Raw genomic sequence first — 25,548 nt, 5'->3', positions numbered from 1 at the left:
CTGGATGTGCACATTATCCCCCTTCTTTGTTTTAAAATGATTTAAAAATGAATTTTAACTTGTATGCATTTGGATGCCATTGTTGAAAAGTTGAGGAACAGGTTGCACATCATACTTGTTGGTGTTGGTGTTTTGTCTTGTTTTACAAGTGACTGACAGCTTGTGGTTTTCTTTCTTACTCTAATGCGTGATGGAAATGTGCAGTGAACAAAAGGTTCCAAAACAAAATTTCAAAGACTTCGAAGACAAAGCTTAGTTCGACTGTTTGTTAACAAAGTGCGAGGTCACTTTTCAGTCAGCACATCACTGTGTTTGCAACATCCAAAAATGAGTTGCACTAATCACCTCCAGTTCCCTCTTTGAAGAAGTAAAAAAAGCAGAAATTAACAGCAATGGCTGAAACATTCTTAGTCAACTTCAGGTTTTAGCAACAAATCATATTTCTCCAGTGGGTTGGGTTGGTTGGTGAGCTGTTTCTTGTGTATCAGACAGGAGAGGCTGTTGGGAAATCCTGCTTCAACAATCAAGCAACGATTCTGCACCGTCAGAGGAGCAAAAATTTTATAATCATTAAAAGATCTTGACTAACAGATTCAAGTTGAAAATCTCCATGTTGTTGATGACTTTAGCTGTAGCCTCAACAATACCTCATAGTTTTGCTGGTAGTAAGTGTAATTCCCCGCTTGGTCCAGGAAGTATAGCTCTGGACAAAGCATGAGTCATTTGTGCCCTTTATGATAACAATAACTTAGTATACAAGTTGTCAGTACAGACCTCACCTTTACTATGAATATCACAAGGAAGCGAAGTCCTCGGCACTGAAGGCAATAAATTCAAGGCGTCTTACCCCAGACTAGTTACGCTAAATGGAGTTTCCAACATGCGGGAAATCTGATCTTACCCTATTCCTGATTAGACCAATATTACAGTCATTAAAGTGCATTTTATGATGCTTATAGAGAGCTATTTAGGACAGGCAGGAGTTTATGTGTCCATTTACGTACAAAAGCAGGAGCTTTATGAACACACAATGCAAGGTAGTGGAGCCAGCCCTCCAAAACAAGCGATAAAGCCGCTGATTGGGCCTCCCTGGTCCAGAATGTTCTTTTTTAATGAAAAAGAGACAACAAGGAAATAAAAATTTCACTTGCTGACTAAAAATGGACATTTCATGCCATTGTTTCAGACAAAGGTAGGTGAAATGGACAATTTAGCTAGACTAAGTAATTTACTCTCCCCTACAAAACATTCATTCCCAGGATTCTGTGGTTTAAAAAACAAAATTTCTCTAACCTGATCTGTAAATCATTATTTACAGTTTTCCCAGTAAATACACAAATTCTGTATTTTTTCCATTTAAGAATGATGTTGTTACTACTATGTCTCACTTAGTCTTTACTTGCTTATTTGTACATTATGTGTGATTAAATACATAATTTGAACATGTTACAACCAAATCCTGCACAGGACCTTCAAAAGCCTGGGCCTGGTCCTGCAAAATGGTACTCAGCAACATCAGCTCTGCAGGAAACATCCACGGACAAAAGACAAACTTGAAAATGAAAGGGACAGAAAAAAATGCAGCTTGCTCATTTGATAGACATCCTGTCTGATTTTGTCTCACCGCGAAAACAGCCAACATTACTAAGGTTAGCAAATGTGACGATCAGCTTGCACGAAAAGTAGAGACGTGTTTTCATTTTCACCGCAAGAATGCATACTTGTTCTTACAATTGGCAACTCTCTCTTAAGCAGGTTTATCACCCTGCACGACATCTGGCAAGTTTACCCAACCTTTAAGAAATATGAAAGCCTTTTATGCTACTAAATAAACAGCAGGCAGTGCTTCACATTTATTTAGATTTGACGGGAGTCAACACCTGTGTTATTTATGCTTTGAATTGTCTTGCTTAACTTAAAGCCAGTTTGAGAAACACGATGCCACATCTTGTTTTTTTTCATGTATATTTCCTTTTTTTTTAAAACACAAAGACAAATTCAGTTTGGAGATGAATGCCTAATATGGAGACATGCTGTATGTACTTGCATAACACTTACCCTCTAAAATGTTTCATAAATTACATCTATTTTCCATAAAATATAAAATTGCACAAAGAAAAAGTATATATCTCAAATTCATTTTTCCCACTTCACCATTGTGCCTAGTATCTTCAGTCCTGGTCATGATTGTTGTTGTTACACAAATACAGATTTTCCCCCCTGTCATTAGCCTGTATTTATCTGCAGACTGAAGTTAACACTTAGCTGAGCTGTCTTCTTTTTTCCTTTTATACCACAAACCTTACTGTATTTCTAAGTCCTGATGAATGAGCAACTGGTAAACAAGGTACAAGGTACCTTACATTAAAGGGTTGTTTAAATTGTTGCACTACATACACGCATAATTGCCTGAATGTCAAGTGAGTTTATCAATGACAAAGTTGTTAGAATTAAATAAGACAGCAATAAAAGCAAAATATGACCATAAGTGTCTGTGTGGAAAGTTAATATAGCTTCAGTAATTGTGTGCATATCTAACGTAGCTATTTATTTATATAGCTCCCTAAAGATCTCTGCTAATGAATTGGATTGCTGCAACAATAAGAGAAGGGCATGTTAAAACAATATCACTGGACATGGACAAATGTTTGTGCCTAAGACAATAATAGCCCAATGACAGCGTGCATATAAAGCTTCACATAAAATACAGTCAGTTTGCAAATGTGCATCAATAACTGGTCATAATACCAGATTGTGTTTGGGCAGGTTTTTCTCTTATGCTTGTATTAATGCACTTCTTTTATGCTATTTCTATAGGTGTTTTTCATCTTTAAATATAATAACAGTTATTATCACTTGATACATACATACATATGCCTTGAATTACCGGACATACCATACTAAACTATGGGATATAACTATACTATATTACTCATGATGACAAAGCAGCTGCACCATGTGGCTTGTCCAAATGTTAAAAAACCAAAACTGAACTTTCACTCCTAATGGTTTGGTGAGGGTTAACTTTCCACCTTTGGGCCTTTTAATATCTGGACACAGATTATTTCAGAGTTAATAAAAAGGAAGTATAAGACGGGCTAGATATGTAGTAACTTGCAGCTCTGATTTTTAATACTTATACTTTATGGTGACTTACAGCACAGATAAAAAAAAGCTTCAGCGTGTCCTTGCTGTGGATGAATTACATTTGAAGAAAAAAGAAACAGAAAAAAATTTTGAACTTGGAGGAAACAGCAATGCGTGTCAAAGTGATTTCACAAGATAAGCAGTCATAAAGAAAAGGTAAAAACTTGTGAAGTGAGAATGAGGAAACTACAAAAGAAAAAAATGTTGCAATGCTGTTTTGGAATCCTACCTGCTATTATTCCCCAACATCTATTGTGACGCCAGGGACTTGGATCACTCAGCAGTACATGAAGACACTGCTTAAACTTTTTACTATCTGTCTCTCTCAGCACCTATTGTTTTCATTTCCCTTTAAGGTGTGTTATATGCCGATTACCTAAGTATATGCTCAAAAGGAAGTAAAAATCATGTTGTAAAAGTGCTCAAATGACCAGCACAGTAAAAATACAAATCAAGCTGGTTTATGTTACTGTATAAACTTCCAGAAAAGGCACACTTATCTGAGGCTTATTTCAAAGTTTTGAATTACTGGAATGAAACACCTGCGCTACTATAAACTACTGGTCATAAAGATAAGCCAAGAGACATGTTTGGGAAACCTTAGGGGCGACAAGGCAGCATTTAGTCATCCACAAAGCTATACCAGGGCAACAACTAATCCTTTAGAACAACTGACTGTAAACAGCAAAACAGATCATATATACTTACTCATTCCTGCTACAACTGACTCTGGGACTATGGAGCTTATTGGTAAAAAAAGAAAGCAGAGAACCACAGTATTCTTCTGATATTTTTAACTGCATCATTATGTGATATGTTAGGTATGGAAACCATGTCAAACTATCTGGTTGACACAACCCATAGTGCACAGCATGATAACAGACAGCCAGTCTTATCTGTGTTCTAGACAACTATAGGAAAACATTTGTATATCATAATTTACAACGTAAAGAAGCTATAGTCAAGCAGGAACCATATAAGGCTATACCACTTATTGGGCTCAAGAAAACTGAAGAGAAAGAGAATGCAAAATGTCAAGTTGAGCCTGTGTGGCTGTATATGGTCAGACTCTGTGCAGCCTTCCACAATATAAGCTGAGCTTAACGTTAGCATGAGCTAAAACACACCCAGCTGCACTCTCAAACTGAATGCTAACATACTAAACTTAGCATCTTATCATGCCTTCTGTTAGCATAATTAATATGTTCACATGCTGACATTTATCATGTTACATTTGGCATGTTTGGATACTAATGTTCAAATAAGGCTTAAAACACTTTTTAATGTTAATAGAATTTTAGTAGAAGGCCGAAAATATGTTAAAATCATTAAGAGGCTTCAAAATTTTAAGAGGCTTGTCTTCAAACAGATAAATAAGCTGGTTTAATGACCAAACTGTGATTTGCTGGCTTTAGGAAGCAAGAAGTTTAAGAACCCCAGTCATGTGACTCTGCTCGATTCCTGCAAACAGACAGGACTGAGTTTGTACACGTTCATTAATCAGCAGCGAAAGATGAGACAAAAAATGACAGAGAAACAGTCAAGTGGAACCAGATTAACCTGACGAGACTGACATTTGGATTGCAGCCAGGGTCTCGCCTTTTACTGGCCAACTACTGGTAACACAATAATGACAATACCTTAGATAATTATCACCAAAAATGAACTGAAAACCATGAAGCTTTTTTTTAAATAAAAGGTCTACCCTATTAGCATTTAAAGCAATAACACTAGATTTCATCATTTGGTGAGAAAAAAAGTATATAATGAAGGCTGCAGAGAACAGTGCATTAGTGTAAACTATTGTACATTTATCATTATATTTGGTGAAATGTGACTATTTCAGTGAACAGTTATTTGAAAGCCAAATTCCCTGTTACATTCTTTAAGGGTAACCCTATGAAACTGTACATAATGAAATTTAATTTAAGGAAATGTGCCAACTTCAAGAAATAGTGTTGACCTCCCCCAGAGAGAACTGAGATTCAAATGGATTTGTTTCTTCAAAATGTATTGAGTTTCTCTCAAGTATAAAACTTTTTTCGAACGTTTCCTTTTTTAATTCAGCAGAACTAATGCTGACAAACACACAAGTTTCTTCCGCATGGAAAACGCTTTAGAGGAACATTAACCTTAACAGTCTTTGACCACAAGAGCAAATGCTCACACGTGAATCTCACACACTCAACAGTGCAGAATGAGGCACCTGTTGCGATAAGTTAATGAATCAGTTTGAGGTGCTGATTTATTTTCATCATGTGACTTTGACTTTATACTTTATAGCATTTTTTTCCTTGACTCTTTTTATTGGGGTTTTGAAAGTTAAACATACAGCTGAAAATAGTATAGGAGTGAAAGTAAATACAAAAATATAAAAAGCATTGTTCGACAAAATAAAAATACTCTAAACGGCGAGTTGTCATTCATGTTTAGCATTGCAAACAAGTTTACAATACATTTTTTTTTTTTTTTTTTTTTTTTTACAGACCGGGGGTTTGAAAGGATGTCAGAAAGGCTTACCATGCTTTTGTGAATTATATTTAAACTAGGCTAGTTAGGAGAGGAAGCTGTCTATAAGAGGTTGCCAGATCCAGTAGAATTTTCCCTTACACCCTTCACAAGGGCAGAACGGGTTGGAGACCTTGACTGTTTCCAATTTAATAATATCAGTCTGCGTGCACGTTGGGTCAAAAATAATATCATGTTTTTCTGAAAGTTGGTTTACACGAGATCAGAACCTGTAATTCCTACATGCAAATATCTGATATCCTTGTTGTCTGGCTTTCCAATGGAGAAATCCAGGTGGGTACAACAGTGGACTAAACATTCCCGGGGATTACTATTTGATTAGTTATAACATTATTTAGACTCTTTACATCTGTGGCCATAAATCAAAATCAAAATACAACTGTGCTACCTAAAGTGCTCGCTAGAAAAAAAACATATTTTATCTTAATTAATAGCCTTAAAAGACACATCATTAATGCAATATTTTTTTCCATTGACTTGAACTCTGCAGTAGCTTAGTTAAGAACTGAGACTGAAATTATAGGAATCTATCTGAGTATGATGGCCAAGCTCTTTAGGCTGGAAAATCTGCAGTCAGTGAAAGTGTGCTAACCTGTCCAGGGTGCACCATACCTCTCACCCAGAGCATGCAGCTCCTGCAGCTCTGCATTCGTTATTCAGCTATTTGGTCATCAACCCCAGCTACTGGAAAAAAATACTTTCAGTTTAGTCATCTCAGAGTCCCAGGTCAGATGAGGGGCAGGAAGATAGTTGCATGTATTGCCTTTGTGTCTTACTTGAAACTACCACTAGAAGGCGCCAGAGTGATATGGCCAACAAGATAGTGGGGAGATCAATAGTTCCTAGAAACATTGCTTTTGAACAAAACAAGCTGAAATCTTTAAACCACGAAGCTTCACATCTACTCATTGTATGGCTCAATGTATTGTATGGCTTTAAATGTACAAATAAACGTTAAAGAACAATTTACAACCAGAAGAGAACAGTTTAAGTTATCAAAGCATCGACAAAAGACTGGAGGTGACAGATCAGTTCAGAAGAGGTCTGATGCTGACATTAAAGATGATACTGACTGACTTAGATGTTTTGATTGTGTCCTAATTATCACCATTTCTGGAAAGTTAAAAGGAACATTTTGTTGCGGGGAGGAGGGGGTCAAAAAATTTTGCTTGATTTTCTCCAACAAAAACAGATTAAAATCAGTCAATGGAACAACAATTAGCATCAACGCGGGCACAACATGGCGTACATATAGTCATTTATAGTTTTAAATAGCATTAGGAGAAACCATCAAGACTTTGTTAATCACCACAAGGCTTCACTGACTGTAACACCAACACTGACTGTGCTGAAATAGACTTTTAGAAGATTTATAGTAGAGTATTTGATATTAGACAAACAAAACTGCAGCATATATTTTAGTATTCACAACCAGAATGCACCAAACTACAGGTGACAAAATGCAGCCACTGTGCATTTTAAAAATATGTTCAGCACTTCTGCAAACACATCAGAGTTTTTAAATAAACACTAGCAAGTTTTCACGCCTTGGTGTGAGAAACTTGATATGAAACTTTACTAGTATTAGCATATTGAGGATCAGATGTTTTTTTTTTTTTGAACTGGTTCCGCTATGCTGAAAACAAGTTTGATCAAACTACCACGAGGTGCTTTTTTCCCCACTTAAACCCTGGTTGGTGGGGGCTGTAGGTAGCAGGTGGGCACTGTCAGATATAAACTGCACTCACAGTTCCTTTTACAGACATCTGGAGGGAAGACATTCAACTAAAAGCCTGAAAATAACAGACGATGGCCCCGCTCAAGACTGCTGTGCTTCTCTTCATTTGTCTTGGAGGCTGTGGTGAGATTTTAATTCATTGTACTCCGACGATGATTTACAACGTGAATAGTAAAAACAGTCATGCGATGAGACAGATTACAGTGAGGATTAATGATGAATATTTTCCTCTGCAGCTCTGACTTCAGCTTTTAATGTTGGTGCTTTCCAAAATGTTCCAGACACCCTGAGAGAAGTAAGTTTATGATTTTTAAATACTTTTAACAAAATTATATTTTATATTTAAAACATTAATGACAAAACAGATTTTAATCGACAATATGATGTGTGTGTGTTACATATCCAACGCATTAAGACCTTACTAATAACCTACTATTGAATAACAAATATACATATACACGCGGTGTACTAAATAATAATATAATACACCTCTCAAGAAACAAATCCATGTTATTATAAAAAAATAATGTTTTTTACATGAAATCAAAGACATGGTTTATGAAAGCATTTTGTATATTGTGTGCTAAAATTGTACGTTATAATGCATTTAACACCTCTTAAGTGCGGTGGGGGAAATATTTAGATATTTTTAAGTACCCGTACAGCAGAGTGAAAATACTCAATTACAAGTAAAAGTCCTTAATTCAAAATCCCACTGAAAAAGTAGGTTCAGAACTATTTTCAGCAAAACATAGTTAATGTATCAAAGTAAAAGTGCGTGTTTGCTAGTGTGATTGATATATTATCATACAGGGCATTATTAGACTGTTAATGCTGATGCATCTATTACCATTTTCGCATTTTAGGTTGTGGAAGTTGTGCTGGTTTAAACTATTTAACAGTTAGGTAGTTTAACTATGTCAGGAGTTTAGAGAGAAAATAAGTGTTTGGTGGAACAAATTATAAACATTTGAAACATCTTAAGAGGCCCTAACTACACACAGTTTTATAATTTCAGATCACAAGCAAACAGCTCGACGCCACTGGTTTAAAATAATATATTGTATTTTATAAACGAATCATTTATATATTCTTCAAGCAAAATCGTAATCTCCAAAGTGACTCAGACTAGTTACTATATCTGTCAAATAAATGTGGCGGTGGGCTCAAAAGTGCATTTGTTTTTTGAGTTGTAGTGGAGCAGAAAAATAAAGTAGCATGAAATCTAAATACTCGAGGAAAGTAAAATTTCATGTGAGCGCTGTACTTTAGTAAATGTACACAGATACTTCTATCTTGGAGTTGTAATGATGGCGCCACAGGAAAATATGACACTTCAACACCACTGTTCCACTCTTTAAAAGAAACCCTGCAATTACTGAAACTGTACATAATATTATGAAAGGCAGTGACACAAATGTAAAGATATAGAGTTTACCTCCCCCAGAGAGAACTGAGATTTGCATTTCTTCACAATCATAAAGTCTCTTAGCATACTGCCACCCCTAGAAGATTTAAAGCAGTGATTCTCAACCTTTTCCATGTCATGGACCCCTAAACTGATACAGATGACAGGCAGCAGACCCCGATTTAATAAGGATTCAATTCACAACCTCCATCTGAAAAGATTTGGTGTCGTCTTAGCTACTCCCAGTAAGGATGTGAGAGAGATTCAAGAAAGAGAGGCGATAGAAGTACCTGTGTTTCCTCGCTCAAACTCCTCAAGAGTCATCCTCTCTCCTTGTCTTCTCGAGGTGCATTTAAGGGATTGGAAGATTCTCCATTAAGGTGGAGATGGAGCAATTTCTGGGTCACAGGAGGAGCGAGGATGCAAGGAAGCAAACGTTAGCATAATAAAAAGCACCATTACTCACACTGAGCTCATTTCTATAGTGAATTAAATAGTGAAAAATAAACAAATCCCCATTTCCTGGGGACCCCTGGTAGACAACCACTGACTTAACCCTTTGAAACCTGGCGACATTCTTTCTCTTGTGCTACTTTCAAATGCAATTCAAAAGTATTTAAACTTTTGACCCTGATTGAAATTGGTGCAATTTCTTTCAAAAATATGGGGAAAAAGGAAATGAGCAACTTGTTCCACATACTGCAATTAATTAGTAGATTTAGAAAATTATTTTCAAAAAAGGCTACGGTAAAATGTCTTGGGGGGAAAAAAGCTAGGAATTAATTTTATTATTATCATGATTACATTTTTAAAATTATGTTACAGAATTAGAATTATTATAATTTTTAAGCAATTTTTCAAGCCTTGTATGCCTTTTTTACTTTATTTTTCTTTTCTTTTTTATATTAATTTTCAAGTAATTTTCTTGTACTTTTTACTTATTTCTTTCTATTTTTCAGGTACTTTCTTCTTTTGTTGCCAATTGCCTTCTTCCCATGATTTTGAAAGAAAACAAGCCAAATTGCTCAGGTCTCAAAGGGCTAAAATATAACTAGCTAAATAAGACTTTAACATTTTTCTGATGTTTCCCTTTGTCGTTTTGCAGAACTGATGCAGGAAAACAAACAAGTTTCTTCCTCATGAAATACGCTTGAGAGAAAAATAAACATAACAGATTAATGACCAAAAGAAGTAACGCTCACATGTGAATCTCATGCATGCAACAATGTTGAATGAGGCATTTGGTGCGTGAAAGTGATTAATTCAGTTTTAAGCCTTCATTTATGTGACTTTGACTTTACTCTCAGACTGGGGACGTCTGCCAGGACTGCACCCAAATATTTGAACTCCTTGCTGACCTGCTTTCCAATGCAGACCTCCAGGTGAGTACAATAGCCGACTTAGCAGCAAACATATTTTCCAAAGATTAATATTTGCTCACTGATATCATTACTGATACTGTGTATGTACATATTCATGAGTCAAGATTAAGATACACACTGTGTGATCTCAAGTGCTCGCTAAGAACTGTGGTTGAATAGTTTTCGTTGAACTAAAGAAATTAAAATAAAACACTGAATTCCACTTCTTCTCTTATCAGCTGAAGCACATTCTTCACATTCAGAGATACAAATCATTTGTAATCAGTCACGCATGCAGTAAAATTCACATGTGCACAATAAAAAAAATAAAGGCCCCCTTTTCTTTGTGGTGCTACACTGAAAGTTACTTCCTGTTTTCTAATGAAAGTTGAAATGAAATTTCCTCAGCAGTTTCTGTTCCTCACCTGACCTAGAATATCCTCTTTCCTCTGGTCTCGTGGTCTGTTTGGGGGTCCCATCTGAGTCCAAAAAAAGAAAAGTAGAACTGGTTAATTTCTATGACTTCTAATAACTATTTTGAATCACACTCTAATGTAGAAGGACATTTCACTAGTATCCTTAACCTCTCTTCTTCTCCTCTCTTCTGTGATAAACATCATAAAACAACGATAATTCAGCTCTATTTTACTGTGGCGGCAGCAAAAATGTCTTAGATATCACAGGTCATTAGAGGTGGAGGAAAGAAATCTGTAGGGCGTAGTACTGTGATATTTTTGTGCGGCAATGTTACATGGATGCCTAGTATCAATTTCTTTATTGTATGAATTATTCATATTACAAATACAAATGAAGCTTTAGTAGCCTTCTAAAATAATATAATCAACTGCTTTTTCAGTCCACTAGATTCATTTTGCAGCCATAAAAATGACTGAGGCAGGATGAATTAACTGAAAACTTTATCCCATTATATAAAACGCTCCTTTGGGGATGTAATTTTCAGCTGAAAAAAGGAAATAAATCACAGCTTATTGTAATAAATTCCAATACAATACTAATATCTCAACATGTTTAAAACTAAAATATTGTATGCTAACCTACTTAAGCATCATAATATTGTATTGTATGCCTCTGGTGATTCCCATCCCTAAAGGTCATCATCACATCAAAGAAACTGCCACATTTACATGGCTAGATACCACAAATTAAACAAATAAAGTTATAAATAAAACATTATAAAATAATCATATAAAAAAATACACAAAGAAGCTAATACACGATGAAATAATAATTATCAAAACTAAACACATATTGAGTGTGTTTATTTATAGTAGCAGGGCTGCAGTGTATTTTTATGGAATTAGTCATATCTATGTCAAAATGCCTCTTATTCAAAGGTCATTTTTTTTTACACAATGTCTCCATTTACGACTCAGCTCGCAACTTCATCTGCCTTTTGTCAGCTACAGCCGCAACACTGACAAAATAACTAAAACACCTCGACATTACCTTAGCTAGCTTGACAAGGCTAACTTTACAGATGCTAACTAGCTAGCCCGTTATTTACCTTCTCTTGCTTTAGATTTTTATTTGGCATTTTGGCGAAAGCTGGTAGAGGGTTGCTTTTAAATTCAGTTACCTGGCAGCTTCGTGACTCTGAAAATGCTCATCGGAGAAAGATACAACTCCGTGCAGAAAGACAAAGTTTTCTCTTAATCGTTTCTTACGAGCCTGCTGGCTAACTAGCCGTTGATGAGTTTGTTCCGAGGCACGTGATTGGCTGACAGGTGAGAGGGGGGGGGACCTGGTGACACCTTCACTGTCAGGAAAAAGTACAAGAAATTTCATTCACTGCAATAAATAAATAAATAAATAAATAAATAAATAAATAAATAAATAAATAAATAAATAAATAAATAAATAAATAAATGATAGATAAAATGATAAAATGATAAAATAAAATAAAATAAACTTTTTTGCCATAAGAATAATTTAGTTTAATACATTATAAAATTAAGTATTAAAAACTAAGTATTTATGTGTTAATTTAAGCATTTTTGAAGGAAATGCAGATTTTTGACTCCAAGGTGAGAGGTAAAACTAACCAGCCATAAATGCAACTGGCTTTGCATTGCACCTGCTCAAAAATGCTATACAGGTGACATCTGTGTTTTTCTCTCACTATTTTATTGTGTGTTTTCATGTTTTTCAGCTTCTACATTCCATATCCCAAACAATGAAACTGACCCAGTGAGGGAAAAAATGATTCATTTAATTACAAAAACGAATTGGTATGTTATGAATAATAATGTCAACAAAGTCACACAATATTCGGACAAGCAAGATCATCAACAAAGGGAGATTTTTAAAGTTTGCTCAAACTGCATCTTCAATAAAAGCATCAAAACAATGGAATCATTGCCCCACAAGTGTTAGGAATTGTATTAGTTTAACTCAGTTTAAAATGATTGTAAAGAAAAGAGGTTTTAAGACAGACAGTCCTGTCATAATGCCGCTTCTACTGTTTGTGCACTGGTCTGTCCCACAGGTGTGGTTATGAAATTATGATTATTTCTGATTTTTTCTTTTTTTTGTGCTATATCTGGTGCAGTTTGTATACTGTTCCTGTTTCAAATGAATCAATAAATAAATATGATTTGATTGTGGCTGGCAGAGGCAATACTGTTCCATGTCATTTCAGATTTATGCCCATCAGAGGCCCACTGTCCCGGAGACCAGGTTTAAAGACCACATACCTAATTCCGCTATTTATTTCAGAGAAAGATCATGGATGGCATTGAAATTCTGTGCGACCACCTGCCTGGGCCGGCTACTACTGCCAAAATGTGCAAAGACGAGGTGGAGAAGATGCTTCCATTGGCAATCAACTTCATTGCCAGTGTTGCAGTAAGTTGCATGCTGCGTTGATCCTCTTTGATGAGTTTTGTATGTATAATATCAGGTGTAAAATAGTAATGTTGGGGTAAGTTCAAACACATCTCTTTCTCTGTAGAAACCAGCTGATGTCTGCAAAATCCTCGGGCTCTGTGGCTCCCGTGATAAGCAGAGGAAAATGCTTCGCTATTTTGTCAAAGAGGCCCTTCAGGTTTCTGAGACAAGTGAAAATGTCAGTAAAATCCAACATAGACAGACACATTTAAAAAGATTATAATATGTGGAAAGGTTCCTTGTGTTTAACTCCCTTTTGCTGTTTGTGTTAATAGGTAATACCCACAAAAGAATGCACCTTCTGTATTTTTCTCATCAAGACTTTGGAGGACTTGCTGCCTAAAGAAGGGACTGAGGTGAATCACTCTCCTGCAGCGGAGGAACACACGTGCACATGAACACAATATCTCTTTGTTCTGCACAGGCACATGTGGATGTAGATACCTAAATGCCTTGAGACAGCACTGACGACTTTTGGGCAACACCATCCTCTCTCTTGCAGGATGCTGTGATCGAGCTGCTGAAGGAGATTTGCCAGATTTTGCCCTCTTCTTACCGAGACAAGTGTGAGGCTGTCATTGACAAGTTTACCAAGACGGTGTTGGATGCCATCATGGCGTACGCCACCCCTCAGTCCATCTGCTCCCTCATCGGCATGTGTAAAGGGCAGGAGGCTCCTGTCTTAGGTCAGTCTGCTTCTCTTTATGATAGTTAAACCTGTTTGACAATTAAAAATGGCCATGGTGAGAATTCTCACTAAGTTTGAAGCAGCAAATATTTACTTGATAGCAAATGATCAATTATCAATATGAGTTGATTTTCTATTTATCCACAAATCAGTTAAAATGTCCTATTTTTCTTTTCACTCTCAGATCCATGCACACTGGCAGCATACAGGTGCCAGGACATGAAGACTGCCCTCAGATGTGGAGTAAGTAAACAGCTATCGAGCTTTAAGTTTGTTTCGCTTCTGAATGCTCAGCAGTGATCACATTTATACTTTGTTCTCTCTTTGCAGACTTTGTTTTACTGTCAGAAATATGCCTGGAAGCCTATCAGCACGCTTTAAAGGGTTAAAGTAAGTAGAATTTTATGACTATTTTAAATCAGTTATCAAAAATAAACCACTCATCACCAGGTAAAATATCTCTAAATTTCTCATTTCAGGGTGGGACGAAATATGAGTCCATGTCGGTGCCCCCATGGACAACCCAGATCTTTCAACATCAAACTGCAAATATTTCTTAACTGCTTGACAGCTGTGGCATTCTGACTGATAGCATTTCTTTCACATACTGATTTGATATCTGAATGCATTTTTTTGATTTTGCATTGTATATACTGTCTGCATTGAGTGAGGGAAACCAGGATTTAGGTTGACAAACTATCACGTACAAAAAGATTATTTGAATTTAAGGATTAAAAGGATGTGGAGCAGATAGGAACGCTGCACTGCAGGATCAGAAAGTTGAATTAGAACAAAAGGAAATGTTTTCACAAATATTCTGTATACTAGATAAGAATTTTCTATTTTTACCCTCTTTTTTTGGAATGTACTAAACTCTTTACATATATTGTTAACTGGCTTTATCCTGAATCCAGGAGAATTATCTGAATAAATGTAGTTAAATAAACAAAACTGGATCTGACCTCTCCTCTACCATTAATAGAGCGTTTTAAAGTTTTCATAATTATCTAGAGTATAAAATGTAATAATTTGATCCTTCTATGTCAGCTCCTCCTGTCATTGTGAAGCAGAATTTACCAAGTGTTGGACTGTTCACCCACCAATAGGGAATGTGAGCTGGATTTAAATCATCATGAGACAGGTTAGTTTTACCCTACTGACAATGTTTTGTTGCAATAGTAATCCTGCTCAGCATGAGAGGAGCTGCAAGTTGAGGAAGCCTCAGCTGTTTTTGAGTCACGTGATTATTGACATGTATTTCAGATGGCAACTCATTAGAAAGCTTATAAGACTGAGGAAGAGCGCTTTGGCTCGAAACGTCACTTATTTCGCAGAATAAAATCCTTTAAGGGGAACTCCCTGGTACGCGGTGCTCTTTCTTTTCACATTTTGGTTTATCTTGGATCCAGCAGCCACTACAGGATGTGTGTGTCTTATTGAGTCTCTGGTTGAGGAGCCAATGGAGCGAAGCTACCATCTGCCAGATTATGAGTGAACGCCTCAAAGTCAGAATCCCGCCTAGACATAACAATACGTCTGCCATGCCTATACCATTTCAATCTGTACTTTGGGTGCAGATCTAATCACAGTTCAACATCCCAAAAGAGACGCCAAGTTAAAGGACCTCTGCAAAATTCAGAGAGTATGAGTTGTCCAGACATGGTTCTCAACATGAAGGTGGCTAAGCAGACAACTAATGGTGCTAACTCCATAACCTGCGCTAAACAATGGAAACAGTGCTAATAGAGCTAACAGTGTTAACCAGAGAGGAACTGGAGGGTGGGTGCTATGTTCCTGCTACCACCACCGAAGATCAGTTTTAAAGGCTGTATGAGCAAAGTTAAAAGTGGCAGCAATAAATCAGCCAGTGGGATACACACACATGCACTAACACACACGCAGTTGGACCAGTTTATCACAACAATGCAGACAGGCTCAGATTACAACACAGACATAGGCAGCATGACTTCATTCTCTGCTCTGGACGCCATTATTCTACTATATCTTTAAAAAGGAAATAGCTGCTTGCTATATCAATGCTCTCAATGTCGCATGCAAGACTTTTATAGTCAAACTTTAGTGGTAGCATCTTCTGAAACTGAACCTTCACAGGTTTTGCAGGTTCTATCTGCAGACTAAAAGTGAAGTGAATGTGCTTTCATACAAAGAATTACTGATTGTAATGGTATGTAAAGCAATATTGCTGCCGTTAACTAACACAGCAGACATATCAAAGCCAGGAAATAAATCATCATGGTATTAACTCCAAGAACTCTATTTTGCCAGAAAAGGTGATGATCTTTACAGACTCTTTATAGCGATACATACTTCTGCTTTCACGTTTTACCATTTCTATTTCAATCAATATCATGTTGTCATTTTTTGTTGGTAAGAACCTCCATGTACAAGTTCTTATTTCAACTAATTATTAATGGTCATAACACTGCATTCAATGTACCATATGACCTTCACATGGAATCACAAATCTGCTTTATGATAGCAAATAAACAGCCAAAAGCACAGCCAATTAGCACAAGGAATAGTGCAGTTTATTTGAAGGGTTTGAAAGAGAAAATCAACAAATCAGTCTCCTCAGCATGAATTATTGAAGAGGGAGATTTTACAACCTCAGGGTTGGGGGTGGATTCAAAGGGTAAGGAGTCAGATATTTGGGGATGGGGACATTGCAGAAAATGAGAAAAGGCACTTTTACACATTCAGCAACCACACTTACAGACTAACTTCTCATCATTTAAGAAATGATTTAACATAGAAATAAACGCTCCTTCACGGCCCCCACACAGGAGACAGTGTAAACAGGCTGGTTTCTCTGTACAACACCAACCAATCATTTGTCTCATCTGTGGAGGAGCTGAAGGATGCAAACATATTGTAAAACATCTTTGGGTCGAGTACTTTCAGTGGATGATCACACAGACAATCTAAAACGCTCTCAGTAACACGCCTGAGGTTTCTCTGCAGTACACTCAAAGAGCCACAAGGTGGTGGCAGAGGAGCCAAACTAAGCCCAAATGTAGTGCCATCAGAGCAGACAAAAAATCCTTACTTTAGTAGTATATATATGGACACAGCGCCACCTAGTGACACAATGAGGACACTCTTACACTAACTGCACACACAGCTCACACCAAGCACCACCTTTAGTGATTTAATATCAACCACACTCAGGCTCACAGCTGGCTTTAACTAAGAGAAGGGCAACTGGGGAAGCATCCAAAGGCATATGCTGTGTATTCATTGGGATCACATCTGGCCAGGGTCTCTGGCACAGATCTTTATTGGCATTTCCTCACTAAATTCTCAACAAAATAGTCTTTAAAAGAACAAGGAGGGAGGGCAACCTTGACAAACAAAGACTGTTTCAATTGTGCTAATCGGGATTATTCAGACTTGTGCCATCCACGACCCACAGAGTACGGTTTAAAGAATGTTTTTTTCTAAGCAAGTAAATAAATAAATTGAGCTTCAGCTGCAAGCTCAGCATTCATTTTTGAACCACTGCACAAATAACATCAGACATAGAGGCCTTTTCCACTTTTAATAACTAAGAAGCAATGTGCTGTGCAACATATTCTGATCCCAGGTCCTCATGTGTGCAAAACTAACTCTGCTGAGAGTAGTAATACTATGTCTTACATTCACTAAGCTGACTGTGTGCAGCCTCTTATCTCTTAGTCTGTCTGTGGCTCTGCTCTTCACATTGTGCGCAGGTGAGACTGAAGGTTTCAGGACCCTTAACATGTGCGATTGAGTGGAAAACAGTGTTTAGATACAAAAACTTGTGGCACACATGACTCAGTTGTCCTTCCTTGCTAGTCACACTGTTAGGTCCCACAGTAATCTAGTTCTACATATTATTTCAAGTACAATGTCGCCATGGGATGAAGGCAACCCCTCCCAAGAGGCGACAGAGCTGGGTTTCTCTGTAGCTACACCCAGAGTCACTGTCAGGAGGGATGAGTACTGAACCTTGACTTTATCTTGGCCAGTTGACACATCATTTGGAACATTCACATGATACTTAAACCGACAAAATAAATTACAAAAAAATGGAGCGACTTCACGGTGCAGCCCAACATAACCACAAGGTCATTAGCAGCTTCTGACTTCTCTGTAAAACGTCAGAATATAAATGGCCTGAAGGGACAACACACATCAGAAAATAAAGAGATTGTTCAACCCTATTTGTGCCACCAAAATGTCAAAAACAGGAGGGTGTGAGGGGAACAGAGCTGATGTTTTTGTAATGCTTAACTGCGAAATTGGAAATGACATGTTGCCATAAAAGTAAAGGATACCAACCACTGATCACTTCAAAGAAACTGCAGTGAGATTCTGAATTTAAAAGCTGAGGAATACCAGAAACCTCTAAAAAAAAAAACTGTAAATACCCACATAGTTATGGATACTTGCTATAAATATGGTTTTAAATATAGACTGCACAGAATATATTAGTCGACAGCTCAAATCTGTGTGCACAATTTACCCAACGTGTTTGTTCAACTTAATATCTGCATCTGAATTACTATTATCTCATAGAGATGTGTGCAATATTAACAAGTGGAGAATGGGCATCTTTTCATGAAGTAGAGGCTGTGTTTATGTGGCTGTGCGTGTGAGGAGGAAGAGGGAAAGGTGGAGGAGAAAGGAGGGAGGTAGACAGACACAAAGGTTCATCTGTAGTACACCTAAGGCCCGCCTGAAGATAAGAGGAAGGGGTTAAAGGGGGTTCAGTGTTTCAGCACTTTGGGCACCTCCCATGGGAAGATGTCACGACCAAAGTGACCATAAGCTGCTGTCTGCTGGTAGATGGGCCTCTTCAGGTCAAGATCCCTGAGACAGAAACAAAATAATGATTTATAGACATCCCGAGTATGTGTAAAATGTTAATGATGGGGCTCTTGACTGCACGTTTGATGGCTAAAATATGAAATCAGAGACCGCAGGATACCTCACGATAACTCCTGGACGGAGGTCAAAGTTCTTCTTCACAATTTCCAGCAGCTCCTTCTCGCTCTTCGCAGAGGTCCCGTAGTGGAAGATGGAGATAGAGAGTGGATGCGCAATTCCAATAGCATAGGATACCTAGAACAGTTAAAAGTTAAGCAGACACGAAAATTTTGCTGCGACAGGAAACACAATTTAAAAAATAGACTACAGTCAGCAAATTTTTAGGGCCTGAGCACCAAACAGTGCGAGGACTCTATGGATTGTAAGGAATTATGTATTATTATTTCAGATTTTGTATCATTCACACGCATTTTGGAGGTGCTTGAGATCCTCAAAAATTATGAAACTTGGCAAATGCATCATAAGTGGCAAAAATTGTAAGCTCATGAGTCTTGTGACTGGGTATGTGAAATTGGCTTTTAAGTGTCCCCTGACTTTTTTTTTTAAAGTTAAAGACCCCTTTGTTTAAATTTCACGTAGATGAATACATTTTGGTAATCATATGTACTCTGTCTGGACTTGAAAGGAAAAAAGTTTGGGGTGCCCAGTAGCACAGTTGGTAGAGCAGTTGTCCCATGTACAGAAGCTGTGTCCTCGCCACAGCAGCCGCAGGTTCAATTCCAGCCTCGGCACTTTGCTGCACGTCATCTACTTTCTCTCTCCCCATTTCATGCTACAGCTGTCCTATCTCTAATAAATCGAAAGCCAAAAAATATCTTTAAAAGGAAAAAAGTCTCTTGGAGCCATACCCTACACTCAGCAGGAATACAGTACAGTAATAACATTAACTCAGTATGGTTTCTTTATGTGTTGTCATTCCTACATCAATATGGCAACTACATATTACAATGAATGGTATTCTTATAACATTTATGCAATTTGTGTTTATGTAAAAAAAGAAAAGTGTATTGGCTGAATTATTGTTATTGGATGTTTTTAAACTCTCAAATATTGATTTAAGACTTAAAAATCCAGGATCAGTTGGGTTATAGAGGCAAACTGACAACTTTCTACACAGATGGTAATGTCTGAAATAATGAAAAAATGCAAAGCTTCTGGCTGTCTTTGATACTATAATATTCAGATTTGGGTCAAGTTATCACTCCTAACACTATGATACATTGCACACTCACCTGAACCAACACACGCCTGCAGAGCCCAGCTTTCACCAGAGATTTGGCCACCCAGCGGGCAGCGTAGGCAGCAGAGCGATCCACCTTTGTGTAGTCCTTGCCAGAAAAGGCTCCGCCACCATGGGCGCCCCAGCCCCCATAAGTATCGACAATGATCTTACGCCCAGTCAGACCAGCATCACCCTGACAGAGGAAACACAGGAATTTCAGGGTTTTTTGCACAATTTTGTTCCTTTTGACTGTAGCATAAAGGAACAGCTATTTCAATATTGTTTTCTTGGAGGGATGAACCACAATGTAGTTACAAGACCTCTAGACTTGGAATAAGGTCAAAACATATATTCACTGAAATCCAAATATCTTAAATGTCATTCATTCTTTTGTTGTGAAAGTGCAGGAAAACAAACAAAGTAAACAGTTTAAAGTCATTTTTGTCTCACCTGTGGTCCGCCGATGACAAAGCGTCCACTGGGCTGCAGGTGGTACACGGTCTCGTCGTCCAGGTAGCTACTGGGAACCACTGATTTCACCACCTGCTCCTTCAGACATTTGCGCATCTCCTCCAGAGTTATATGCTCATCATGCTGCACGGACACCACAATGGTGTGGACACGCAATGGCACCATGGCGCCTCGATCCTGTCTGTACTGAACAGTCACCTGAAAAATGAAACATTGCACAATGGAAAATAAATATTTAAAAAGTAAACAGCATGAAACTATATGTCACTCTTTAAATTTGTTTTATCTCTAGGGGTTAAGAGCCTTCTACATATTCACAAATACATGCAAAACAGCTTGTAGAAACAAACATTTGCCTTTAGTAAATATGCAATTTGAATTATCAGTAGTTTTGCTCAAAGCGATTCAAAAATGTCCCCAAGCCTTTAGCTTGGGGACATTTAGGATGTGAGAATGTGATTGCCTCCATCTGACTTTGACTTTGAGTCGACAAATAAAGGCATATTCAAGACATTGCTCTGGGCGCTGAGAACAAAATAGCATTTACCATTTTCTGACATCTTATAAACTACACAATAAACTTAAAAATAAACAAAATGAAAATAATCATTGGTGCAGCTCATCTACAGCAGCAGCAGTATGTCTACACACCGTCTTTAACAACGTACATTAGGAAAGAAAGCACATAAAAATCAAATATTCCTGGAGGTTAAAAAAAACTGTTTTCAGTGGGGTTTTTTGTTCATAAGTAATACAGATGGACTGAAAAAGTGAAGTGGAGGAACTGTTTCCTTGTCCTACCTGAGTTTTGGAATCGGGTCGCAGCCACGGCAGAGTTCCATTTCGGCGCAATTCAGCCATCTTGGCATTGAGCTTGTGAGCCAGGACAATAGTGAGCGGCATGCACTCCTCAGTCTCATCAGTGGCATATCCAAACATCAGACCCTGTGAGAGGGGCATTCACAAATCACAGCATGAATAGGAGAGTCAAAATAGCATCACGACCGTAGTTACCACCATATTTCCAGCTGCAGTTACTCAGCTGTGGATCAAACAAAAACATAAATGTATGGAGACTCTGACCTGGTCGCCGGCTCCTACGTCCTCTTCTTTTCGATCCAGGTGAACTCCCTGAGCAATGTCGGGGGACTGCTGCTCCAAAGCCACCAGCACATTGCAGGTTTTGTAGTCAAAGCCTGTAGAAAAAAAGTGAGCCTCATTAAACATTTTCACATATCAATAATCACCAAGCCTCCTTCATCTAAAAATTCTCCTTCAGTTCTATATGTCAACTAAATCTCTGTCACTGTGTGTGAATCCATAGATTCGTGAATCAGGGTGAGGGATTTTGGAGCAACTTCGCCTACTTCCAAGGTGCATGAATAGGAGGGGCGGTAAATCAAAGGCGTAGAAACTCATGATGATGACCCTGATAAAGGCCATAACCTGAAACGCCCTGTTCTTTTAAATAAATTGTTCAATACAAGTGTCTTTAACATAGATTCATCTTAATAGCAATAGTGCAATGCCAGGTTTAAATTATCCAGCCGACTTAAGTTTAATAGCTGAGGGCATCTCCTGACATGTCAAGGCAGCAAACAGGGTAAACAAAGACCTCCCAAACATGTAACCTAACTGGTTTCTGGCTATCAACTTTTACTCTTTTTTTTTTCTGAGGGTGGGATCATTTGAGTTGACTATATGGTGAAATTCACATTGGATATTCTGACAATACTGATGCAATACTGAGCTGATGCAATCTGATTTGTGAATCTTAATAATCCTTGCTGATATTTTTACTGAAGAAGAAAGTTTAGCTGCACAAATGTCAAACTGAACTGCACTCACACAGCAACCAGCTTTCATCACTGTACCTTTGGAGGAGTCGTCATAGCCTATGTGTTTGATTGCGTCTCTGACAATCTTTTGATAGTCAACGTTGGCCGTGGAGGTGATCTCCCCTGCCAACAGGATCATCCCCGTCTTAGCAGCAGTCTCTGAGGACACAATGACATGCAGTGTGAGGGATGAGAGTAAGACTAAGTGTATCTTAGAGACTATCTTAAAGAGAAAGTAGGTGATGGTTGTCATAGCCGCTAGGAAAGTTGCTGAAGTCTACAGTGGTAAATAGCCTGAGGTTGAGGTTAATTCCACATACAAAGAGTAAATGTATTTAAACATCCAGTCCTTTGAGGAAGAGCAATTTTTAAGCTTTCATCAACTGCATTCCTCCCTGGGCTTTTACTCGCGGGAAACATCAGAAATAAATTCTCAATAGCACGTCCAAAAGATGCAAAAAGTAAAAATCACGCTCCAAAGACTTACCGCATGCTACTTTGGCATTAGGGTCTTGTTTGAGGTGTGCATCCAACACAGCGTCACTGATCTGGTCACAAATCTTATCTGTGGAATAAAGCATAAATATTTTTAAGAACTCATATGAAAAAGATTCATGGCAATGCCTCAGTTTTCATTATTGGTTAATATGCACACACCGTGAAAGACTTGGAGTGTGTTTTTATATTATGTGATTACATATGGCAAAATATCCACTAAGTTACATTTCATTCCATAAAAACAAAAACATATTGAATTACTTTACACCCTTAGCTAAGGAGTTTTAAGTTGATAAAAACAGAGATTAAACAAATTTAATGGATAACTCAAACTGTTTGGAAATAAATGTGTAATTTGCTTTCTGTCAAAGCAGCGCAAAAGTAAAGGGACACTTTGAAGCATAGTAGAGTTCTCTGTAGGTGCTTCTATTGTCCTGCAATTATAACGTATGTGTATGTGACTGTGTTACACCCACGGCTGAGCAGCAGCCCCTGCAGTACCTATATTTAGGACTGCTGGTAAGCCTATTATCTGTTACAATGAAGCTGCCCCCACTGCCCCAATGTAAGATTGAAAACTGCAGCATATTGAACAATAAGCTGCAGAAACGTTCTGCAATTAAAAATGTTGTATGTTATAGATGTATGCTCAGTTGTCAGTTTATTAGGTACACTTAAAGATAGCTAAAACTAGTAAAACTAGCAATCTATTACAACAGCTCTGTAATAAATTGTACTGTCATGAAGGTTATAATCTTACGTTTTTATTGAAACCATTTTAGAGAGGATCTCTTGATGAATGTCATAACCTATTGCACATCCGGTACTGCAGACATATTTAAAGGTTTATGATATGTGATAATACTCCTCTAGTATTGGTAAATTAAAAAACTTATTGTGAAAAATTGTTAGAGTTGTTTAGGACATTTTCAAGGCAGAAATGTGTTATAACAAATACAGCTTAAACAAGGACTAAACATCGTATGACAGTACAATTTACTGAAGGGTTGTTGTCCTGGTGGATTGTATTCCTTTGCATCAAGGTGTAGCTTAACTGGCAGCTGAATGTATATTACATACAATTGGTATTTTCTATTTTAAAGTGTTGTTTTTAAGCTTACAATCTGTGACACTCTAACCCTGGACCTGGACCTATAGAAAACTGTACATCAAAATACTTATTACTCACTTATAAACGCACACTGAAGCATATGGATTTGACTATTTGACAGCAACCGCTGGTCAGCTTAATGTAGGCAACATTGATCAGAATCAGAAATACGTTATTGATCCAGGGGGAGATTGTGATACGTTGTTCGTTCTGATGTAAATTGTAGAGAATTATGCAAGTAGAACTAACTAGTATGATGTATTAAGTATGAATTAATAATAAATAATATATGTGCAATATACACTAATGTGCGAAATACTTAAATATATAAATATGCACAATGTGCAAAGTATGTAAAAAACATAAAACTATGTGCCGTATGCTACATTACAATGTTAGAAGTTAGAAACAAAGAATGTGTAAAATGCTACTCATGTACATCACAATATGTACATGAGTAGAAATAAGGATTAGAAATATGTAAAATATGAGCATCGTATATTAAATACACAATCAAGAGTGGGAAAAATATTGCAGTTAAATAATTAAATAATAACTGAGTATTTCTGTATCTTAATCACTGCACCAATTATTGTACAGTTAAGACAGTGTTATAAAGAATTACTGCAAATTTATGTAATACAGTCTGAGGGACTGCCAAAATAAAACATTTACAGAGCACATGTAACATCCACTTAGGTGTTACTGTAATGATGCAGCGCCGTATGGTAGCTAGCTATCCTGTCTGAATTAAAAGTTAAAGCCAAATACAAAAAGCTGTATCTATGGGTCCATGCTGTTAGCTTTTGTAGACAGAAATACATCCCCCCTTGTTGTAAATTCATGTGTGAAAGCAGCGTGGGGCTACATGTGAGTGACAGGCACCAGCAGTCCTTACTACCGTGTTAGCTTAACAGTTAGCCACCGTGTTCTTAGCATTTAGCCACGACGGTCCAATTTAACTTCCTAAACTATTATTTTTTTCCAGCATGTTAATAGTTTGTGTTGCTTTAGAAATGTTTCTCTGAATAACATGTAGGTAGGCCACTTTTACACCAGGTGGAGGCACTTTTTAAGAGCGTTGGCGGAGGTAGTTACAGAGAGGATGTACTTAGTGGACAGCTGACACACAACAACACGCTGAGCTAACACCAAAAAGCAACATGACCTTGTTCAAGAGGCTAATTATAACACTCACAGACAGGTAGTTATACATTAAAAACTCACCAGGGTGTCCCTCTCCGACTGACTCAGAAGTGAAGAGGAAGCAGTCTTCATCAATGAAGGAGTTGTTATGGAAACCGTTCTGATGGCCGTTCATTTTGAACCTATAAACACGCTGTTAGCTAACAAGCTAGCCGGTCAGATACTGCAGTTTGGAGAAGTCGGACGGGTTTCTACAGTCTTCACCGGGGTCTTCAGCTCACACACAATGAGTGACCACGCTGCTTTAAGTTTCAGCTCACTGGATGGAGTACAGCGTGGTGTAGACGGCTGTATTTATCTGACTAAACGACTTCCTCGGATCCTTCAAGTGATTTCTCTTCAGCCAATGTTGTTGTTGAGCACAGAGCACGTGGTGCAATGGGCGTGCTCTAATTATAAACAATGAGGCCTCGAATAACTTCAGGCTACCACCTTAACAGTTGCTACATGTTGTATTTACTTAGAAGGACTTATCAACCTTTTTTGGCTTGTGGCAACTAAAGTGATGCAATACCAACTTAATGTTGACTTATGTCAGCCTATGATGTATTT

The 25,548-nt window shown here is 37.6% G+C and overlaps 2 protein-coding genes and 1 long non-coding RNA gene across 3 annotated transcripts; 1 reads left to right on the top strand and 2 right to left on the bottom strand.

Annotated features, from left to right (window-relative positions):
* The first annotated feature begins 7,317 nt into the window (after nucleotides 1-7,317).
* On the top strand, nucleotides 7,318-15,133 carry LOC121959418 (prosaposin-like). The gene is made up of 10 exons (XM_042508690.1): nucleotides 7,318-7,537; nucleotides 7,651-7,709; nucleotides 10,130-10,204; nucleotides 12,920-13,048; nucleotides 13,155-13,268; nucleotides 13,366-13,446; nucleotides 13,593-13,776; nucleotides 13,963-14,021; nucleotides 14,109-14,168; nucleotides 14,258-15,133. Exons 1-9 carry the CDS (start codon nucleotides 7,486-7,488, stop codon nucleotides 14,157-14,159), a joined length of 804 nt encoding a protein of 267 aa, XP_042364624.1. The 5' UTR covers nucleotides 7,318-7,485; the 3' UTR covers nucleotides 14,160-14,168; nucleotides 14,258-15,133.
* LOC121959419 lies at nucleotides 9,127-11,973 on the bottom strand. The gene is made up of 3 exons (XR_006106907.1): nucleotides 11,781-11,973; nucleotides 10,609-10,662; nucleotides 9,127-9,220 (listed from the first exon to the last, which is right to left on the bottom strand). It is a non-coding gene; the product is annotated as an uncharacterized LOC121959419 (long non-coding RNA).
* Nucleotides 15,134-16,305: 1,172 nt separating the features above from the next.
* Nucleotides 16,306-25,324, bottom strand: mat2aa (methionine adenosyltransferase II, alpha a). The gene is made up of 9 exons (XM_042509115.1): nucleotides 25,018-25,324; nucleotides 22,669-22,746; nucleotides 22,218-22,340; nucleotides 21,427-21,539; nucleotides 21,145-21,288; nucleotides 20,323-20,541; nucleotides 19,883-20,065; nucleotides 18,751-18,884; nucleotides 16,306-18,632 (listed from the first exon to the last, which is right to left on the bottom strand). Exons 1-9 carry the CDS (start codon nucleotides 25,109-25,111, stop codon nucleotides 18,530-18,532), a joined length of 1,191 nt encoding a protein of 396 aa, XP_042365049.1. The 5' UTR covers nucleotides 25,112-25,324; the 3' UTR covers nucleotides 16,306-18,529.
* Nucleotides 25,325-25,548: the final 224 nt, after the last annotated feature.

Source organism: Plectropomus leopardus, chromosome 20, assembly GCF_008729295.1.
Source record: "Plectropomus leopardus isolate mb chromosome 20, YSFRI_Pleo_2.0, whole genome shotgun sequence".
Taxonomy (NCBI): Eukaryota; Metazoa; Chordata; class Actinopteri; order Perciformes; family Serranidae; genus Plectropomus; species Plectropomus leopardus.
This window is presented reverse-complemented; position numbering and strand designations above follow the sequence as displayed.